The 20,734-nt window shown below is 33.7% G+C and overlaps 5 protein-coding genes across 9 annotated transcripts; 2 read left to right on the top strand and 3 right to left on the bottom strand.

The window, feature by feature from the left end:
* Window positions 1-2,314: 2,314 nt before the first annotated feature.
* On the top strand, window positions 2,315-3,997 carry LOC140822112 (protein JINGUBANG-like). The gene has a single exon (XM_073182850.1). The coding sequence runs from the start codon at window positions 2,409-2,411 to the stop codon at window positions 3,876-3,878; it is 1,470 nt and encodes a 489-aa protein (XP_073038951.1). The 5' UTR covers window positions 2,315-2,408; the 3' UTR covers window positions 3,879-3,997.
* A 2,184-nt stretch (window positions 3,998-6,181) lies between these two features.
* Window positions 6,182-9,007, bottom strand: LOC140822114 (protein root UVB sensitive 4-like). Of its 3 annotated transcripts, none has more exons than XM_073182851.1 (7): window positions 7,969-9,007; window positions 7,816-7,892; window positions 7,514-7,619; window positions 7,197-7,304; window positions 7,025-7,111; window positions 6,582-6,683; window positions 6,182-6,497 (listed from the first exon to the last, which is right to left on the bottom strand). In XM_073182851.1, exons 1-6 carry the CDS (start codon window positions 8,023-8,025, stop codon window positions 6,600-6,602), a joined length of 519 nt encoding a protein of 172 aa, XP_073038952.1. In that variant the 5' UTR covers window positions 8,026-9,007; the 3' UTR covers window positions 6,182-6,497; window positions 6,582-6,599. The 3 variants fall into 3 exon arrangements, with proteins under 3 accessions (XP_073038952.1, XP_073038953.1, XP_073038954.1); XM_073182852.1 differs by having other exon boundaries at window positions 7,025-7,145; window positions 7,242-7,304; XM_073182853.1 differs by lacking the exon at window positions 6,582-6,683 and having other exon boundaries at window positions 6,182-6,581; window positions 7,025-7,145; window positions 7,242-7,304.
* A 518-nt stretch (window positions 9,008-9,525) lies between these two features.
* LOC140822047 (B3 domain-containing transcription factor VRN1-like) lies at window positions 9,526-11,334 on the bottom strand. 3 transcript variants are annotated; one of them, XM_073182772.1, is made up of 4 exons: window positions 11,112-11,334; window positions 10,310-10,724; window positions 9,954-10,129; window positions 9,526-9,819 (listed from the first exon to the last, which is right to left on the bottom strand). In XM_073182772.1, exons 1-4 carry the CDS (start codon window positions 11,259-11,261, stop codon window positions 9,580-9,582), a joined length of 981 nt encoding a protein of 326 aa, XP_073038873.1. In that variant the 5' UTR covers window positions 11,262-11,334; the 3' UTR covers window positions 9,526-9,579. The 3 variants fall into 3 exon arrangements, with proteins under 3 accessions (XP_073038873.1, XP_073038874.1, XP_073038875.1); XM_073182773.1 differs by having other exon boundaries at window positions 9,954-10,123; XM_073182774.1 differs by having other exon boundaries at window positions 9,954-10,108.
* A 1,025-nt stretch (window positions 11,335-12,359) lies between these two features.
* On the top strand, window positions 12,360-13,961 carry LOC140821855 (GDSL esterase/lipase At2g23540-like). Its single transcript, XM_073182497.1, has 5 exons — window positions 12,360-12,684; window positions 12,751-12,881; window positions 12,963-13,211; window positions 13,297-13,552; window positions 13,655-13,961. The coding sequence occupies exons 1-5, from the start codon at window positions 12,372-12,374 to the stop codon at window positions 13,876-13,878; spliced, it is 1,173 nt and encodes a 390-aa protein (XP_073038598.1). The 5' UTR covers window positions 12,360-12,371; the 3' UTR covers window positions 13,879-13,961.
* Window positions 13,962-15,428: 1,467 nt separating this feature from the next.
* On the bottom strand, window positions 15,429-17,441 carry LOC140821858 (DNA-directed RNA polymerases II, IV and V subunit 12). The gene is made up of 3 exons (XM_073182504.1): window positions 17,282-17,441; window positions 17,081-17,173; window positions 15,429-15,604 (listed from the first exon to the last, which is right to left on the bottom strand). The coding sequence occupies exons 1-3, from the start codon at window positions 17,319-17,321 to the stop codon at window positions 15,582-15,584; spliced, it is 156 nt and encodes a 51-aa protein (XP_073038605.1). The 5' UTR covers window positions 17,322-17,441; the 3' UTR covers window positions 15,429-15,581.
* Window positions 17,442-20,734: the final 3,293 nt, after the last annotated feature.

The following is a 20,734-nucleotide window of genomic DNA, read 5'->3' as shown; positions in this document are numbered from 1 at the left end:
GCGACCACGGAAAACTGTCATAATAATCTAATATATGCTATGCATTGTACAAGACCCGATATTTAATTTTCTGTTTACAAAATTTCAAGATGCACTCATAATCCTACCCTATTGGAAGGATTCTCGGATATTTAAAGAAGACTAAGTCATTGGCTTTGTTCTATAACAAGTTTTCCTCTGCACTATAAAGTTATACAGATGCTAGTTGGATAACAAATCTCAATGACAATAAATCGAGGTTTTATTGGATTTTCACTTTGGGTGGAGGAGCTATATCATGGGCTTCGAAGAAACAGACGTGTGTTATTCATTTCTATCTGAATTCACTGCTTTAGCAGCAGCATGCAAAGAAGTGGAATGGCTGAAAAATATACTACGTACTAGATATAAAGTTGTGGCACTACCAATCCCAGTTGTTTCTTTGCACTGTGATAGTCAAACAACTACGTCAAAAACATTTAGCAAGATTTATAATGACGAGTCTAGACATATTTCTTTCGGGAATAAATATATTAGACAACTATTTTTTTATGGAATTTTAACAATTGTCTATGTTAGGTCTAGCAAGAACGTAGCTAACCCATTAACAAAAGAACTCTCGAGAGATCTAATAAAAAAAACTAGCAAGTACTAGGATCAATATAAAAAACACTAGCAAGCAATGTGGAAAATCATTTTTCTTGTAGTGAACAAGTTATTAATAACATGTAGCAAGTACTAGGATCAATATAACATTTATGAAAATGGGTTGAACATAAAGTATTTTTAGTGCAAGTTTGAGTTCAGTTATGAACAAGAAATCTCGAACGAGATTTCAAATGTCTTTCACATATGTGAACAAGAGAAGTGGTGTCGTATCTAAAAAAAAGTTGGGGAATAAATTGTTTGAAATTTTGATGAATCCAGAAGTAGCACAATATCATAATATGGTGCTAAATCTCACGATGAACATATTAGAGAAATTAAGGTTTTGTGCGTATAACCTTTTCAACCTTGTTATATAGAAATCATGGTTTAAGTTAAATAAACAACCCTATATTTCGATTAGATTTTGAAGTGTTTATACTAGTAGTATGTTTAAGTCGAAAAACACTTTTTATATGTATAAAATTTTATATTTGATTACTCGTATGACTAACTAAGTGAGAGATTATAGAAATAGTTAGTGATAACTATCTAAAACATGTCCCTTGTTTTAGATAGTTATCACTAATGTTAGAAATAAAAGCAAAAAATGGAATCCGTACAACATTTCGAAATTGAATCAGTGCGACGTTTCGAATTGAAACAGTGCTTGTTCATAAAAGTCGAGACTATTCAGAAAGTCACATTACCACACGTTTTCCATTAATTTCGCCACTGAAAAGTCTTTTATACATGTTTCATTAAAATCGAGGGCACAAAATTTCTTAATAATTTAATATTATTTGCTAACACATGTAATCTTTTTGATTCAATGTCCAAATATTACCTTTGGATGCATCACGATGAATAAAACTTGTAATACAAAATTTCTTGCCTTGGCAAGCTAGATAACTTGTGCGGCATGAATAACCAAATCCTTTGTTCTACGGTAGCTGCGAAATATCAATTTGTGTTTGACAAATTGTAGCACACCATAATTACCAACATTTACTTCCCCATGAAAGAAACCTTTCTCCCAAATATATTAAATGGGGATAGACAAATCGGATATCTTGCGTGTTTTAATATATCACAAAAAAAATTTGTGAGATGATCTCAATAGACAATTTTGTTAGAGTTATATAGGTCACTTATAAAAAATTAATATAAATATAAACATGATTGACTTGTCTCAGATATAAAGATCCATGAAGCCATCTCACAAACACCTGCTATATATATAAAATCAGATTTAATATTTTTTAATTATTATATTACAACATCGATAAATTTATGAAACCTCAACTTTGTGTCTCGGTTTGCATGCATTTCATTATTATGCTATTTTAGTAACAGTTGAGATTAGTTTTTTTTTCTTTCCTTTTTTTTAAACTAAGAACCCAATTAAATATATTATTTGGAGTTGAATTCGTCCATAATGATGTTACTAATAGTATTATAAATTATATTAGAAATACCAAAAAAAGCAAGTTGAAGAGTCGTATGAATATTAGAATTACATTAATTTTTATTAGTAAGAAATATTTAAATTTCATATATTAATTTTTTTTCTTAATAAAATTCGAATTTTGGTAAAAGGACAACGTGGCATAATCAATTAATATAATATATGAATCTATTCGTTCATGTAATATACTTATATAGGTGTGGATAGATTTACAATTTTTTTAAAATATTCTTCTCTCTTTATTAGACATTTAGATTGCCTACTTTTTTCTTTATATGTTTGATCTTCAAACATTCAATCCCCGTTTTTTTAGCATATGAAGAAGAATTCAAGAACAGGGAAAAAGGATATGGCAACAGAAACCAGCACCACGAGGAGACAAACGTTCGGCAACATGTTGCAATCAGATTCACAAGAATACTCCTTCCGCCTCAGCAGCACGGCGGATGTCATCACGGAAAACCAAGATAGGACGCCTTCGCGGACCTCCGACATCAGCTCCACCTACAGCACCGCCCCATGGGAATCTCCGTCGCCATATTCAACCCCATCGTGGGGCGGCCAACCCCTATCTCCGTTATCCAAATCTCCCTGGTCTTCCCACGTCCAGTCTGAAAATGCTTATTCTTACACAGGCTTGATGGGATCCCTTGTGCGTGAGGAAGGCCATATTTATTCGTTAGCAGCTTCCGGGGATTTGCTGTACACGGGTTCCGACAGCAAGAACATCAGGGTGTGGAAGAATCAGAAGGAATTCTCCGGGTTCAAATGCAATTCCGGTTTGGTTAAGGCAATAATCATGGCGGGGGACAGGATATTTTCGGGTCACCAGGATGGGAAAATCCGGGTGTGGATGGTGTCAAGAAAGGATCCGAGCATTCACAAAAGAATCGGGACATTGCCCACATTCAGAGACACCATAAAAAGCTCGTTGAATCCCAAAAACTACGTTGAGATCAGGAGACATCGGAACGCGATATGGATCAAACACGTTGACGCAATTTCATCTCTCAGCTTGAGCGAGGACAAATCATTATTATACTCCGGCTCGTGGGATAAAACCTTTAAGGTGTGGCGAATTAACGACTCGAAATGCCTGGAATCAATCGATGCGCACGATGATGCAGTAAATTCAGTGGTTTCCGGGTTCAATGGGCTGGTTTTTACAGGCTCCGCCGATGGAACTGTCAAGGTGTGGCGGAGGGAAATGCAAGTAAAAGGCAGTACGAAACATATCTTTTCGCAGATATTATTGAAGCAAGATTGTGCCATAACATCATTAGCCGTGGACGCTTCCGCTACAGTTCTCTACTCCGGATCATCAGACGGGCTCGTCAACTTTTGGGAACGCGGCAATTCTCTTTCACACGGAGGGGTTCTGAGGGGCCATAAGCTTGCAGTTTTGTGCCTTGCGACAGCGGGAACTTTGGTGTTCAGTGGTTCGGCGGACACAAACATTTGTGTGTGGAGAAAGGAAGGAGATAGCCATATTTGTTTATCAGTGCTGAGTGGGCACAGTGGTCCAGTGAAATGTTTGGCGGCGGAGGAGGAGAAAGGTGAATATTCCAGCGAATTTGATAGGCACTATGTGGTGTACAGCGGCAGCCTTGACAAATCGGTGAAGATATGGCGGGTGTCTGCTTTGACGGCTGCAGCCATGCAACCCCCGCCAGGTGCCCCGCTGCATTTTCAGCCTGAGATTAATCGCAGTTCATCTCCGACAAACATTTCTGCTCGCAGCTTCTCGCAGCAAGGTACTAGTAGTGTGAGCCATGGAGCAAAATGATTTTTTTCTAAAAACAAAAATTAGCTGTTTGAGGCTCGATTAATTTCACAAATCAATATAAATAAGGTGTATATATTGTAATTAGTTCTAAACATATAACTTCATCCAGAAAATTTTATTCTATACAACATAATTTCTTAAAATATATATGTGCGTTATTTTGATTTTGTTGCAATATATTTCAAGTGATATCCACCATTTTATGTGAATTTTGTTTAATTAATGGATGGCTTGCCTGCACGTTCGGGTGAGTGGAAGAACGTGGGTGATCATAATTCATTATTAATTAATGATTACAACTAACATATGTATTGAGATTTGAGTGTATAAAAGTCTATACGAGTGTAGTATGAAAAAAGTGTAGGTTTTCTATAAACGTTCTTATGAATTTTTATCTTTGAGACGGGTCAACATAATAAATTAATATTTTTAACGTAAAAAACATAAATATATTTTTCAAACTCCCTTGGGATGAAATGACCATGCTTGCTCCGAGATGCGATCAACAAGTTGGTTATGTTAACCTCATTTATACTAATAATTAGCAAAATAACTTTCTTCAAATGTTTTTTTGAAAAATAATCGTTCCAAGTATATCTGAATACATAAATATTTTTCACAAACAAAATATAATCAATGTTATTTTCCAAAAAAATTCCTTCTACGCTCACAATATACAAATATATATAATTTTATGATTTGCGGCTAAATAGTTAGATCCTTGAATGAATTTGTAAGAAAGAACCAAAATATTTAATAGATTTAGGAACAAATCCTGGCTGAATAATAATTTTATTATTCGAACGAATTTGGTGGGACCGAAATGTGAAAGCGAGAATTTTTATGGCACGTAAGTTGTTCCATATAGTGTTTGACCATAGAGGCAATTTTTCTTTCTAGAGAATTGATGTGAATTGTGAAGTCAAATCACATTGAACAAATAAGTATTTGAATTTTGAAACCAATATCACAAATTCAAAGGATAAACAAATGTGCGGAAAGAACTAATCGATGCCATCTTTTAAAAATTTTATTGCTCAAGAACTATCTAAAAATAAATTTCATTGGTCGAATATCTTATTTGGGTCGTTGATGAAAAAATAATTTTTTATGCTAAGAGTATTAATTTGTATAGTGAATATCGGTAAGATTGACCCGTCTCACAGATAAAGATTCGTGAGGCTGTTTCAAAATAGATTTAATCATATGAAAAATATGTGAAGTGTAAACATAGACGGAGAGGGTAGCTGGACGGGTAAGAAACTATGGTTGATTAGCCACCAAATTAATTAAAACCTTATTTATTGAAATTAAGTAGGCTTTAATCTATTTAATTATTTACCTTTGACCTCTATGTGTGTATGCATGTATGTATCATGGGAGTTTGGTATCACCTTTTCCTCCATCAGAGTCAAAATTATTATAACTCAGAAAAAAGTCAAGATTATTATTCGCACATGAAAAAAATATATTAATTTATGCATTGTTTATTACGAAATGTTCGATAAATTATTTGATTCTACCTTAGATTAGCATGAAGTACATGCATATTCCTAAAATAAAGTAAATGTTTGTGCAATTAACCTACGACAACTTGAAATTGATGTGCAATTAATATATATACCCCGTTTGAATGGCCTAACTTATGCTGTTCATTCCCTATAGAATAATAATGGAAAAAGTTTACGTATCTAAGTATTTATTTTTATCGTTTACATTTCACGAAAATTTCATAATCTTCACACGTACTTTACAACCATTAGTTTGGGTTTCGCTCAAAATTCCAAAAGTCTCCATAGAATATTTGAATTTGCTAAACATATTATCAAACTTGACGTCCTTACAATAGTTATTTTTAGGCTTGGTACTGGATCTTTTTTCTCCAAACAATCACTATTTTCTATGATAAAATAAAATAAAAAATCAAATATATAATTTGATTGGAAAAATCAAAATGGGTATGTTCTACCCAAAAAAAAAAAATTTAAATAGATATGTTATAGTTGAAAAGCTTACAGTAACTAAGTTTAATGTTGTCTGTGTTTTTTTGATGAACCAAAATATAATTTTCCTCGAATTACAAAATATTTTATTTTTATTTAATAAAAAACAGGTTGCGTTACGTGTTTGTACTTTGTACTTTGTAGCAAAAATGTCATTTATAATTATATCCTAGAGTAAAGAATATAATTAAAATACTCAAGAAATGAGAGCCGCTGAATATACATACCTTGGCGACGTCAATAAATGGTTTTTTACTAGCTTGCAGATGAAAGGTATTTATCTATTTATGATTCAAGAAACATTCGTCATTTATATGTCTACGTACAATGGAATAAATTATGACAAAAAAAAAACAAACATTTATCTACGTACAATGGACCAATGATAGGACCAGGACATCTAAACGATTGAAAGACCAGCAAGCAAGTGATTTTTTTTTAATCAACGTGGTCTTTATGATGAAGAAACTTGTAGGCATGAAGCCAAACTTGTAACAGTTCAAGCATTGCACAGGCCTAAGCAGCACATCTAATAGCAGCAGACCCGACTTTTCAGTGCCACCTCGCTCAGTCTCAACCAACTTCAGTCAGCAACAAAGCTATATCTTGCTTGCTCCTGTGTGCTCAAAAGGACATTTCTGTTAGACCATCTTGTGCTTGACATATTTTCATTCAACAAAGCAAGATTGTTCTTGCTTACCTACATCAATATAAACCACTAGATAACTGAATCTGAGGAATCACAAGCTTCAAACACATTCTCCCAATCGACCACATTGAGGCCCTTTCGGATGTAACAAGCCTATGTACCATAAAGAATCATCATGCATAAGCCACTTTGTAGAATTTGTGTAGTTGAACAAAAATAATTAAAGTTTATTTTAATAATTGATGCAATTTTGTATATCGTCAAATAAAATATAAGTTGAATTTCTCTGGTAGATGTAACATAATATTCATGTATGAAATCAAGATGATTTCTGTGTGGATCTTTTTTATATTTTTGTTTAATGTTCCTAATAGCATCAACAACAAAAGAGTTACATACATTGTTTCGAACAGTATAATTTATCGATAGCGTGATGAAATAGCGTTATCTATCTTCTTAATAAGAAAATAGTTTCTTGACAAAAGATTATTCACCTGAAATAAACCCATGATAATATCCGAGGTTACCGCACCTTCCCATATACAAAGAACAACAGATTCTGATGGGCAGTATCTCCATGCCTAACCTAGAGCTTAGCCAGAAATGTATCTGGTTCTAAGGAAGTTGAAATGGAGAAACTTGAAGATTTTTATCTTGGTAAAAAACCTCATCACTGTCATGTAAGAAACCAACGCCTTCCACTTTACTCACTTGGGCAGGAGAAGGAACATATCCTAGCTCAATCCATGTCTTCATTATCAACTCGAGCCTATCCTGCACAGAAATATATTACGTGCAAGCTTTGTTGCTACCCGTAATAAAAAAAAAAAGAAGGTAAATTTCCCTCATCTAAAACATAGATCATCGTGTTTGATATATATATATATGTTATCACTGTAAAAGAACTCATCTAAAGTAGAGTTTTGGGGCTAAATAAACAATATTGATTGATAAAAACTTATGCAATACAACACAGAACAAACCTTAGTTAAAGTTTGCAAATGCGCATGTTTTAACCCTTGATAAATCCCAAAAAGGTCAACAGCAGAGAAGATGGGGCATGCAACAAATGGTAGGGCAGCCAGCAATCTTCGCAACATAACAAAGAAGTTAAAAAGTACACAGCAAGTCTTAAATTAATCTTAGTAATCCTTTTAAGTTGAAAATTAATCCTAATTTCATGTACTCCCTTAAGCTCTAACCAACCTATTACACTTCAATTAGTAATATCCAATGACAAGTGAAACATAGAAATTCAGGAGAATATGAGAAGAAAACTAGAAACCTTTGATTGTTTTTAATCCTGATATTCAGAGTGGCCGTGAGCAAAAGAGCTATACTATCAAAGCACACTGTTTGAATCTGAAACCCGAATCACGAATTAGATTTCATAGAATGGAGAATTATTACGTCAATTCGAATGGAATCCTGAATCTACCTGGGATTTCGCAGAAACTTCGTCAAGATTGTCCGAAGATGCAAACATTCTATGCATTGCAGACTAACAACATACAATCTTATTTTATATATACTGAACTGGTTGCCATTATATTAAGAAAATAAAATTTATTTGCATACTCTCAGATGTAAAAAACTTACCGAACTAAAAAAGCTAAATGTCTAAATTGCATAAATTATATGCAGAATGCTTCCATGGTGTAAAAGAATAGATATCTAACACCTACACCAGTTGCAAGATGGGAACAAAGCTTATTTGCTTAGCAATGTTGGCCATTGTTGCAAGTAGTGGAAAATTGTCAGGAAAGGCGGGAGTAAACAACTCAACTCCAATGCTCAAAATGAACAACACAGAGGTCGAGAACCTAACTCTCTTCCGTTTCAAATAAGACAAAGTCAGCAATTTTGTTGAAGGATTTCACAAAAATCTAACTGCATAAACAAAATGACAGGAAATTTATACAGGAAAAAACTCCAACATGGCGAATTAAATACCTGCGTAGCAAGAACCTGAAGACCAGAGCTGAACACTCTGTTCAAGAATGTCCATTTCACATACTCCAAATAGTTTTCACTCACTTCCCTCGGAGGAAAGAAATTCCTCATAGCAGACCAACAAAATCTACCCAATTTCCTGACCCCATCTTAATCAATCAACGAAAAAAATCCCCAAAACGAAATCCATTAGTCCCATCGACATAAACAAATTTCAGCTCCCTTCTGTCCCAAACGTACCTTGAAACCGTTCCAGAGTTTCTAACCACAGAAGGGAATCCGAGTTTCTGACTTCATCGCTTAGCTGAAGGAGGTCTTAAAGAAGATTTTGGCAAGATTAAGGGTTTAAGAGAGGTTTTGGTTTGGTGGGGCTGGGAATGTTCAAGCTGTGCATTGGATTCCATTTGCAGTTATGGGGTCGCGCGATTGAATGTGTGTGTATTGTTCTTTCCATGAGAATGAACATGGTGTGATTCTTCTGTACACTCGCATTCATGTCTTTCCGGCCACCGGCAAACGAACGACGTTCGAAATTTCTATTTCCAACTGTATTCAAGTATTTAAATTTATTGGGATAAAAAAATAATGCTTAGATTAATCTTTTTAAAAATATCCTGGGAGTAATTTAAATTTTATTAAAAAAATATTTAAGATATAATTGTTTTAGATTTACGCAAAAAAAAAAAAAAAAAAAATTTGTGAGAAGATCTCACGAATTAATTTTGTGAAACCAATCTATTATTTGAATCATTCATCGAAAATATATTATTTTTTACTTTAAAATATTACTTCTTATTATAAATATGGGTTGAGTTTATCTATCTCACATATCCATAAAAGTGTTTATCTATATTATATTAAATTTAATTGTAAGTGCATATTGGATAATAACCTATCAAAATACGTGACGATAACAAAATTAGTTATGACCATCACTTTATCCAAATAAGATTAAACTTTAGTCTTCTCAAATCAACAAATGGAATCCAAAAGCACTTACGATTAAACTTGATCAATAAAATGTCAAGAGTAGGTGTACATTGAAAGCATATAAAAACCAAAGTGCACACAACCAATCCATGTCTTTTGAATTCGATCAATCACGAAAAATAATAACTTCAAATGCATTGTCGATCATTTTAGATACTTGAAGCACACAAACGTCGTCTACTTTTAAATTATTGTCTGCAACAAATTTTCTCCATCCAGTAGTGAATGAAACTCTCCGTTTTCTACAAATGCACCTTACTGGCCATGTCTTCCCTTCGCAAACAAGGAGGATCGAGATATTTCCCGTACCAACCAAGATTTCTTTGGCGAATTCTAGCGATATATGCTTGCAACAAAAATAAAATTATTAAGCGATTTTAATTCATGGGCTTGAAGCCTTAAACTAAGGATTCATGAAAAATAGCATACATAATAACAGAAACAATAATAATTACTCAAAGATATCTATTGATGAATTACCAAAGCCGAGCGTCCGGTGCAGACATAAGATGGATGCATCACAAGTATGGTAAACCGGTTTTCGTTTGGCTTCTCAGACATGAAATCTAATGCCCTCTTATAGGCTTTGCATTTGTCGTAACCATACCTTGCCTGCTGTTCCACTTGCTTCCTGTCTGGGTATTTCAATTCTGTGACTTCAAAGAATAACATTTTATGCACAACAATTTGTCGTATCCGTTCGATACGTTGAAATGATATCTCACAACATATCTAACACAATGATTCCCACGTTCTGACGAACTAACATTCAAGGTTGCATCAGTACCATATGTATCAGAATATTTTAAACAGATTAAAACATAAACACAACTTACCGATATCAGATCGATGATTTGGAGATGAATCCAACGATGATACGTTCTTCCCTGCGAAAATTTCTTTCAAAAATACAACAGAATCATCGGATTCACATTCAACTACCTCGGTTTCAGCTACTTGGTTCACACCGACGTCTCTCTCAAGGGAATCATAGTAAGAATACTCTATCTCCGTAGCACTGGTGTCGAATATGTTCACCTCAAAATGAGAATCCCCAACATATTTGAATAACAAGAAGTGCCCGAGTCGGATGGAATAATACTCTTCGAACCGCTGCCATCCTCCCTGCAGCCAAGCTTCACCATCGGAGTGTGTCAGTTCAACTTTCCAAACTAAACCATTTGGAACCTCGAGAGAGACACGGTCTGGCAGATTGTGCCCGCATCTTCGAGTAAATTCAGGAGGAAGTCTCTGGAAACATATCTCAAGTATAAAAATCATAACTATGGGAAGAAAAGAAACAAACAAAGCTGGCTCAATTCAACACACAGAACATCCAAATACTTTTCAGGAGCTCATTCCAACCAACTATATATCGCAATAACCAAAAAATAGAAATCTTTAAGCACATTATTTTAAAGAACCGCACGCATTTGATCTCTGAATATATACATTGCATCGTCTCCCCGCCAATCTTTCCAAGTTACATGATCGTAAAAACAAGAGCAGATCTATAAACAAATCTACATACCATATACCATCCTCACGAACAAAAATCAAATATTGGAACAGATCTAGATATCAAGAACTACAAACAAGAATTTACATATATACGTTACGAGGCATGAAAAAACTCACAAGTTTGTGTGCTCCCGGGTTGGAGACAATCTTGAAAAATTTTGTCCCGATGCCAGACCCACTAGAACCAGACTCGTCACCCTTTTTGAGGCCATAATCGCTAGTCATTCCTGTTGGTTTCGGAGATGAAATGTAACGAGTAAGATGCATATTGAGATCAGCGCAATGTATTTAAGCACGATTTTAGATGTCGATTATAGCGAGGGTGGAGAAAATATAGATGATTGTGATGCTGTTCTGTAACAATGAAAGAAATATTTTTGCAGTAGCTTTGAGCTCACAGCATCCCTTCGATGCTGGAAAACCTGTAAGATCTTGACACATGTCCAAGAAAAACAAAAATTTTCTGGATATGTGTCAGAAAAAATCAAGAATCGCATGAGAATCCTTAAACGACAGCAGCTTTTTTGTTTTCTACTTTACCCGTAGCTACTACGGCTACACGACCTTTTCGGTACATTTACTCTGTTCAAACGCGCGCAGTATAATGGCAGCCAGATAAGCCGATCTCCAGCTACTTTTATATTTCTTCAACCGAACTGAAACAAATCAAATTTAACTTTGAGTTCGATTGGATTTATTCCATAGTTTGGACGTTTGAGAATTTAAGAATCTACAATATAGTCGTTGACGAAATTTAAACTTGTATAATTCATAACTCATAATCCATGCATGGCTTCAAGTAATTCAGATAGTTTTAATATATTTTTGTTTTTTTAAGCACAACAATGACATCAAAATAATGCAATATCAACACTAAATTCAAAACATGTCTCCAATTCATCGACACTAAAAAAAGAATGTTGTCGAAATAACAATAAATTATTTCATGGTCTTATTAAAATACACTTATATTAAATTTAAACTTGCATATTTTAAATAAAATATTTAATTTATTTATTTATAAAACTAATTTAACTTCTTTTAGTAATTAACATAAATTCATTGCCCCCCACTATCAAACGTCAATTGACTCAACTTGCAGGAAGACAGATCTAAGTACTTGTCATTCACATATATAATTAATAATATTCACAACAATTTTCATAATACATCATGCATGATATTCTTTCTATCTCTGATTTTCTTGTAACAAACGCAAGTGCATAGGTCCAAACAAATCGAGACAGAAAATGATTATAGTTAACCTAACCTCGAGAAAATTAACCGAGTCATACCAAAAAACAACTGCAATTAAAATCCTTAGTCCTTCCCTTAATCACAAGTTTCTCAACAAAAATTTGGTGTCTAAACATATATATGCACCTTTTGATGATTCACAACATGAGGAGAGAAACAATGGCCTTCAACTTTAATCATTACAATATGACACTTGCTCTCGTTTTCTTGATTGTTACTATGAATTTGTCTACTTTCGGAGTTGCCCAGAAAGAAGATTTAACGAAAGGGGCATCATTCATTTTCGGCGATTCTTTGGTGGATGCTGGGAACAATAACTATTTGCAGACTCTGTCTAAGGCTAATATTGCGCCAAATGGGATTGATTTCAAGTCCTCCGGTGGGAATCCAACCGGTCGATACACGAATGGAAGAACTATTGGAGACATTGTCGGTATGTTCTGTTCCCATCAGGACTAGTTTAAGTGAAATACAGTGTCTAATTGTGTTTAATTTATAGGGGAGGAACTGGGACAGCCACACTACGCAGTGCCGTTTCTTGCCCCGAACACCACCGGTAATGTTGTTTTGCATGGGGTAAATTATGCTTCGGGAGGTGGAGGGATCATGAATGCCACCGGAAGGATTTTTGTAAGTAAAACAAGCAATCACAGGAAAATATACTGAAAACTTGATTTATATATTTACAATATAGCTCTTGGAATTTCGCAGGTGAATAGGCTTTCAATGGACATTCAAGTAGATTACTTCAACATAACAAGGAAACAAATCGATGGGTTGTTGGGTCCATCCAAGGCAAGAGAACACATTACTAAGAATTCCATTTTCTCCATCACGGTAGGGTCCAATGATTTCCTAAACAATTACCTCCTCCCCGTGATATCAATGGGTGCAAGAATAACACAAAGCCCCGATGCATTTGTCGATGATCTCATCAACCATCTAAGAGGTCAACTTACGGTACGTGCTAGCTAGATAGCTGCAAATGATTGATATTAATTCCATGTTTAGTTTTTGTCTCATAAGATGAAATTAGTGATTGCAGAGACTATACCAACTTGATGCAAGGAAGTTTGTCGTGGGAAATGTAGGGCCGATTGGTTGCATTCCATATCAGAAAACCATTAACCAACTCCGCGAGAATGAATGCGTTTCATTGCCAGATAAGCTTGCAGTTCAATACAACGCCAGATTGAAGGATCTTCTGAATGAACTGAATGACAACCTTAAAGGTGCCACATTTGTTCATGCCAATGTCTACAATCTTGTCATGGAACTCATCACAAATTATGCAAAATACGGTACGCACAGACGTTTCATATGTATCACTTAAATCAATGTCCTTTTTTCAAGAAAACAACCTATTAATTAGATTTTCGCAAATTGTCACAAATGAATCGCAGGCTTTACGTCTGCAAGTAAAGCTTGTTGCGGGAACGGAGGGCAATTCGCTGGGATAATCCCGTGCGGGCCGACCTCCACTATGTGTTCCGATCGGGACAAGCACGTGTTTTGGGACCCTTACCATCCAAGCGAAGCAGCGAATATTATAATCGCCAAGCAACTAATCGATGGTGACACCAAATATGTATCTCCCATGAACCTCCGGCAACTCCGAGATCTCTAGTGAAATTCCTCGAGTTTTCTTTGTATTTTTATTTACCTCATACTTTGCTTACTTGCATGTATGTGATCCGATGCTTTCCGGCCTTTCTTGATTTTCCTTTGCTTTATATGTGTGGTTCATTTGAAAAAAAGAAAACCATTTTTCAATACCATATATGTGAGTGTATTTTTAAAAATATTGTATAATAGCATTGATTCATATCCTAAAAAAACAAGTAAAATTTACATGTACTGCCGGGAGATTTCAAGAAATACCTTGAGCTGTTTATTTCTGGGGACCCAAGTTCGATGTTAACATGCAAAAAGGTATACATAAATGTAGCTTAATTTATTTTGTAGTTGGAAGATCAGTTGAACTACTCTCAGTTCTCCATCGACTAATTAACTCAAATATTTATTTAATAATTATATTTGGTCAAAATTTTCAATATCGTACCACAATATATATATATATATATATATATATATATATATATATATATATATATATATATATTCCATTAAACCTGGGAAAACACGACAAATGGGAAGAGGGAAGCACACATATAACGTGGGATCGGAGAGAAATAGCACTTTTGTTTATAATTTTTCACTATACGAGCAAATTGTTTTTTCCCTTTTAAAAAAACTCAAAACCAATTAAATAATAATAATATTATTATTATTATCATTTTATAATCTATGCTTGCTGTAAAGTGGAAGAGAAGAGAAGAGAGAGCTGCGTCTGGTGCAGCAACATTGTGGAAAATGACTTGATAGGCAAGCAAGTCAAATTGAACAACCACTTATTCTCTACTGTCCACCAGTCTGAATGCTAGATTTATGATTTTGAAGCTGAATTTCATGAAATACTAAAGATCTTAAAATAAAAATTAATATTTTTAAAGTTAAAGGAACCTAAATTTTTATTTGATTTTATACAATGCATTTGATGACATTCCACAATTGAGCATAATATACATTAAATTTTCTTGGCCCATTTATAGACTTGTAGCTATTTTCTATTATCCATAAATTTTATATTCCGATTTCCTTTAATTTTGACATCCTTTTTCCGTCAAATCTCCATGCAACTTATTTAAACAACACACAATTTAAGGACAAAGCAGAAAATTCACAATGAAAACTTTCTATCTATTAACTTTTGTAGATAGTTTAAGGACATACAATTTAAGGACGGATATTTTTTTTTATATAAACACGAAATTTAAACCTTAAAATTAAGAGCTTTATATTTTCCGAGCCGAGCCCTTATTTATACTACAAATGCTTTCAAGTTTTTTAAGCACAAGCTTAAGTAATTTGACATTTTATTAGTTGATGTTAAAACTAAAAATGTAATTCTTCCATCTATAAATTTAAATCAAATTGAGCTCGTGTCGTAGCCATTTTAGATCACAAAACTAGGGTCTAATTCGGACAAAGCAATATCATCCATTAAATTCCGAAACAAAACTAATTTGATCCCTTCTTTGGAACTTTTGGGTGAAGCAACAGTTTCGGTCAAATTTTAAGAGTCAGCGTTAAATAACTTTAACAAGTGATAAAAAAAAAAATAACTAGAACGATGATCCCCAATAAGAAACAACTGTTTTACGGATTCAAAAATTTTACAGTAATAAAGAATCCACCAGAATATAACAAAGTTCTCAGATTAATTTCCAGGTGCATTTGAAACAAGGAGTTGAGTTGCTTCACGCGACTTCAACGAGCTTCATATTGGACAACTGCATGGATTGGACAGAAAAGAGTCAGCCATGTAAAATCTGAGAGGAAAATTCACTAAAACAGGGTATGAATTGCAAATCGGAAAACATCACTGGGATAATTATTACCCCATCGATGGAAGTTTACTCCCTTGGGACAACAATTAGACAGAAAACAATGAAGGGAAAAGGGTGTATGATGATGAGATAGGAAAGGGAAGCCTGATTTAAAAGGGAAGGGGGATCGGTGCCACTAAAATGAAAAAAGGGGTCTGACATTGATGGTAGCTCTGAAATGAGGAATCACAGCTTCTCGGGAAGAGCTTATTGGGAAGAGAAGGATTTAGTGGAGACGACATTGTGAGGCGAAGACACAATTTAACTTCCAATGGAGATGAGTAAAATCCCACAACGGAGAACCACTTCTCAACACGATCAACTCATTCAACACTTCAGCAAGCAATCCACGAAGACATAAAACACTTAATTTGCCCAGAAAAGGTCCCCAACAAAGTTAAGAATATGAACAAAGCAAGCAGCATAAAAAGACCAACCATTTCATAGGGGATAGCATTCGAAGGATTGCAGCAATGGAATGGGACATAACAATTGCATTAAGACTCGGACTAAAATTTCTTTTATGAAGGAAATTTTATGCACAGATTTCAACTCTTCAAAGCAAGGTATAATAAATTTGCATCAAGGTTCAATCTTATAAAAAATGGTTCATAAAACTCCACGGATATGTTCACAGCATAGCCTTCTTAGTTACATAAAAATAAGCATGTTTGTTCCCAAAACACACCAAAAAAAAAAAGAAGAGTATACATAGCACTCTCACCATTTTCTTCCCCACAAATCAATCAACTCTATGCTCACCAAAGTTCACTTCTCTTTGCATTATTTAATGATCATATCAATCTTAATAAACATTGGTGGGAAAAAAAAAATCAAAATCAAGTATGAATGGCACAAAACACAAATAAATAGTTTGTTTTTTTAAAAAAAACACAAACAAATAATGTTTTTCGAGCAGTCAAATTGAATTTGAATTTTAAATCATCGAACCAGAACCGTGCTCAAACATGTTCAAGGTTAAAACTATTTTATTCAATAGCACATTGCAAAATTTCAATATGATTATACTAGTGAATGAAAATATTTAAAAATTCACTCGATATTAAGCTAAAAATTAAATAGGGAAGACATGGTGCAACTAAATCACAAAATAGATTAGTATTTGATCATCAAGCTGTGATCAAAACTAGCACAAACTTGAATAGAAATATATGAATGTCATTCAGCTCAACTAGCTTGATCATGGCAGTGACCGAACATAACAATTCAGATAAAATTATTAAAATTCACTAAAAAAAATCCAAAAAGAAGATTAATCAAGGGCCAGTAAAGAAGCCAACACACAGTAATCGTTTAACTATAAAATAATATATTTGAAGAAACAATTATTAGTTATCATATTGGGTTAAAAAGAATTACTTCTGCGGGTGCGTTTCTTGTAAAGAATACGATAACCGCATTCACGGCACTGAATCACATCCCCTGGCTTCAGAGTGTTCTCTTGTCCGCAATCTGCAATCCCCAATTCAAATTTATCATAAATCCAACTTCCACCGACAGATGAAGGCATAAAGAACCAATCAACATGAATGCAAGTAACAGTAATAGATTAAGCAGTACCTCCACAGATATAACTAACTGGTTCCGGCTGAGGATCCATTTGGAGTGGTGATCATAGACGGCGAACGCTATTTAGGGTTTGAACTTTGACGGGAGACGCCGTAATTAAGTTTCAATTACCCTCGACTATTTTTATTGAGGAGGTCCCCATTGAGAATTTTTTGGTTGGTTAATATTCGGATTGGATCTTTTTTATTAGACCTCACGAGTTGTCCATGAAAAAATATTTTTTTTATGCTAATGTACAATTTGATACATAAGATATGATAAATAATTGATATATAATATAAGAATAAATAAAAGATAAATATAATGATAAAATAATATGTTGAAGGTTTGATATGATTTTAACAAGAGTGATTAAATTTTTATATTGAATTGTAATGATAAAATTAACTTTATCACAAAAACTTATATTTCGTTGTTATCAAGTTCTTGTAATTGCATATCTCAATTCTTAAATTACTTTATATATATAATATATATATATATATATATATATATATATATATATATATATTTATATATACACACATATAGGCTTTTGGGAAAATAATCTGGGCTCAGCCCGAGAAATAATAAAAAGCAGCCCAAATATAACACGGCCTTAATGTAATAAAAACTGAATTTTTTTTAATAATGCAAGCCGAGTCCAACAAACCTCAATATTTCTATTTTGTTGCTTAGGTTGCGAAACACAATATTGGTATTTTATTAGACGGTCACACGGATCTTTATCTGTGAGACGAGTCAACTCTATTAATATTCACCATAATAAGTAATACTCTTAGTTCGATGTACTCAATTATACAAAAAATTATAGCTACTTCGTCGCCTTTTATTTAATAGTGGGTAGCATAAGAAGAGCGTGTATAAGATTTTGTACTCGTTGTAAAGAAATACTCATATAATCATTTTTTAAGCATTTCCAAATACTACCTTAATGTATTCGATCTCAATTATCCAATCAGTCGTTTGATGGCGATTTCTGGAGATTGGGTTATGTTTAAGCAGTGGATGTACGTGAGAATCAAAGAATGAATAATTGACTGAATTATTATTATGGTATCGGTGGAAGTGCATAAATTGGACCATACTCGGGGACGAAAAAGTGAATGAAACGGGCTATGTTTATGGACCCAAGAAAAGACTATTTGCCGCATAAAAGGGAGACAAGAACCGGGCCATTTAGAATGTGGATTGAATCGAATCATTCTTTCTTTACACATTCAATTCAACTTACACCTATTATTCATATTTTTTTAACACCTATTATTCATATTTTTTTAACATTAATTTTAACCTTTAAATAGTTATTTCATTTTCATGGGTTAGTAAGTATATAAGCACAAAACCCATTAAAAAAATTCTGAAATAAATAAATATTGTATATTTAGGATTAAAGGTGGTTTGGTTTTTGAGATAACCAAAGTTTTATCTTAGGTTTGGTATGGTGAGTGGATCTTCAAATCTTTCAATATTCGGGTCGGTCGGCCAAATATGGTCTACACACAAGATAATAGGGTCAGGAGTCCCTCCGATACTTAATTCAGTGCTTCGATTATGAATTCATGATAGCAAGGAAAATATGATGATACAAAGAAAGCAAGAGAATGATAGTGAATTTGTTCATGTGAAGGTGTAAAACAGCAGTAAATATCTGGTATTTATATGAGCACGAGAAATTGATTACCTTGTGACAGTTGAATTCTTGTTAGGGGGGATGGCATGGACTCGGATCAGTCCAGACTTCATAATTTTAGGGGCATCAGGTTTAATAATTGATCAATGTGGTCATGGATTTGAGAGCATGAAAGTGACATGGCTAGAATGTTGAACACTGTACACTAATGAAGTTGCGTGGAGCATGCAAGAAGAGAAAAGGAGAGAATATTATCTGCCCCAGCTGCCCGGCCACCACCATTCTCACGTCCTTTTCGGCTGCCCCACTACCACCAATCACCACCACACACACACAAAATTCAATTAAAGTACGTACCAATATAATTTATGTATTCAAGTTCTAAAGTTACTTGTACATATTTTTGATTGAGGTTGTTTCCGGACGGCACGCGCGGTCAGGTCAGGTGTACGTACCGATCCAGTATCTATCTGTCTATGTCTCTTCCTTCAATTATATACAGCAGTCCGCCAGTACTGCGTCTGCATGCAATTTCAAACTAACATTTATTCATATTTCAAGATATATAAAATTAACGTAGGAAATTTAGTTACCCTCATTTTCGATCGTTTAATTAAGTTATGATTAGAATATCTGAAATATTGTTGTAAACTATATGCATTAGTATGGTGTTCATATGGTTTTCTTAGTCAGAAATAGCTCGAGATCATGGTCGAATTGAAGTAATTTGATGTCTAAGGGTGCAACAATTAAATGAAAGAAAATTAACATCGGAGGAAAAGAAGAAATCGATAATTCTGAGTATTACGGTCGGTTTCTCCATTTATGGACCGAAGTCTTGTGATTGAAGTGTCGCTAACAATGGATGAAAATATGGTGGCCGTTTTCTTCTTAGCTTTTTCTCCCTCTCTTCGTTTTCACACCTTTGTTTCAGTCTAGGTCTCGGGTTTCATATTTCTATCCAAACATGTACATATTTCACACCTTTGATCATTTTTAATTAATGTTTGCATCTCGCTAAATATTATTAGTCGATCTAAACAATTTCATCTGTCATGTTAGCTAGTGATCTGATATATGCATCTTTCTCTATTTGTGAGTTTGATTATTTTTATCGCCAAAACTGCTCTTAGTACTTTTATATTTTTTTATTGTTTTATTTGTAATTTTAGTCATTTTCGCATCTCGTACTAATCAACAATATCTGATATCATGTTAACATCACCACTTCAACACCATATCAAAAAGATACTAAATTTGAGTGAAAAAACAAAGGTAAAAGATAGCATATTTAAAATAAAATTTGACTATTTAAAAAGACCAAAATCACAATAAAATCAATATTCAGATTCAAGTTCGCAAATTTTTCTACTTTCAAAAATTGCAATTTTTCCTAAACATTAACTGTGTGCAGAATTCAACATACATATCCCAAAATATTATTATTACAGTAAGTTCCAATATTTCATGTTGATCCTTTGAAAAAAAATATATATTAAAATTTTGATATATTGATAATCCGTCGGTGCCCTTAATTTTTCTCGGCATACTAATCTTGGTATCATACGTTATATTTGACCGGCAGCTTTTCATGCGTTGACTGAACAGTGGTCAGTGAATAAAATAATTGATGGGTGGTGAGTGAGTGGATAAATCGATCAAATATATTCAAAGCAAGACATATAATAGAGTTTAGACAATAGGGATAACTTAATTTATTTTAAAAAATATATTAAAAAACACAATAGATAATTATAGAAAAATATTGATTTTAGTTAATTAATAAAGATCTAATATTTTAACCTAATTAT

Source organism: Primulina eburnea, unplaced genomic scaffold (genome assembly GCF_022965805.1).
Source record: "Primulina eburnea isolate SZY01 unplaced genomic scaffold, ASM2296580v1 ctg739_ERROPOS11973397, whole genome shotgun sequence".
Taxonomy (NCBI): domain Eukaryota; kingdom Viridiplantae; phylum Streptophyta; class Magnoliopsida; order Lamiales; family Gesneriaceae; genus Primulina; species Primulina eburnea.
This window is presented reverse-complemented; position numbering and strand designations above follow the sequence as displayed.

Excerpts from the sequence above, each read along its gene's own strand:
- LOC140822112 (XM_073182850.1), top strand. The coding sequence starts at position 2,409 with ATGAAGAAGAATTCAAGAACAGGGAAAAAGGATATGGCAACAGAAACC.
- LOC140822114 (XM_073182851.1), bottom strand. The coding sequence starts at position 8,025 with ATGCATAGAATGTTTGCATCTTCGGACAATCTTGACGAAGTTTCTGCG. Across the intron at positions 7,893-7,968 it reads AAGTTTCTGCGAAATCCCAG|ATTCAAACAGTGTGCTTTGA; the intron begins GTAGATTCAGGA and ends TTCGGGTTTCAG. Across the intron at positions 7,620-7,815 it reads AGGATTAAAAACAATCAAAG|ATTGCTGGCTGCCCTACCAT; the intron begins GTTTCTAGTTTT and ends TATGTTGCGAAG.
- LOC140822047 (XM_073182772.1), bottom strand. The coding sequence starts at position 11,261 with ATGCATCTTACTCGTTACATTTCATCTCCGAAACCAACAGGAATGACT. Across the intron at positions 10,725-11,111 it reads ACCCGGGAGCACACAAACTT|AGACTTCCTCCTGAATTTAC; the intron begins GTGAGTTTTTTC and ends ATATGTTTCCAG. Across the intron at positions 9,820-9,953 it reads GCACCGGACGCTCGGCTTTG|CATATATCGCTAGAATTCGC; the intron begins GTAATTCATCAA and ends TTTTGTTGCAAG.
- LOC140821855 (XM_073182497.1), top strand. The coding sequence starts at position 12,372 with ATGCACCTTTTGATGATTCACAACATGAGGAGAGAAACAATGGCCTTC. Across the intron at positions 13,212-13,296 it reads ATCTAAGAGGTCAACTTACG|AGACTATACCAACTTGATGC; the intron begins GTACGTGCTAGC and ends TAGTGATTGCAG. Across the intron at positions 13,553-13,654 it reads CACAAATTATGCAAAATACG|GCTTTACGTCTGCAAGTAAA; the intron begins GTACGCACAGAC and ends AATGAATCGCAG.
- LOC140821858 (XM_073182504.1), bottom strand. The coding sequence starts at position 17,321 with ATGGATCCTCAGCCGGAACCAGTTAGTTATATCTGTGGAG. Across the intron at positions 17,174-17,281 it reads AGTTAGTTATATCTGTGGAG|ATTGCGGACAAGAGAACACT; the intron begins GTACTGCTTAAT and ends TGGGGATTGCAG. Across the intron at positions 15,605-17,080 it reads CAAGAAACGCACCCGCAGAA|TTGTCCAATATGAAGCTCGT; the intron begins GTAATTCTTTTT and ends CAATCCATGCAG.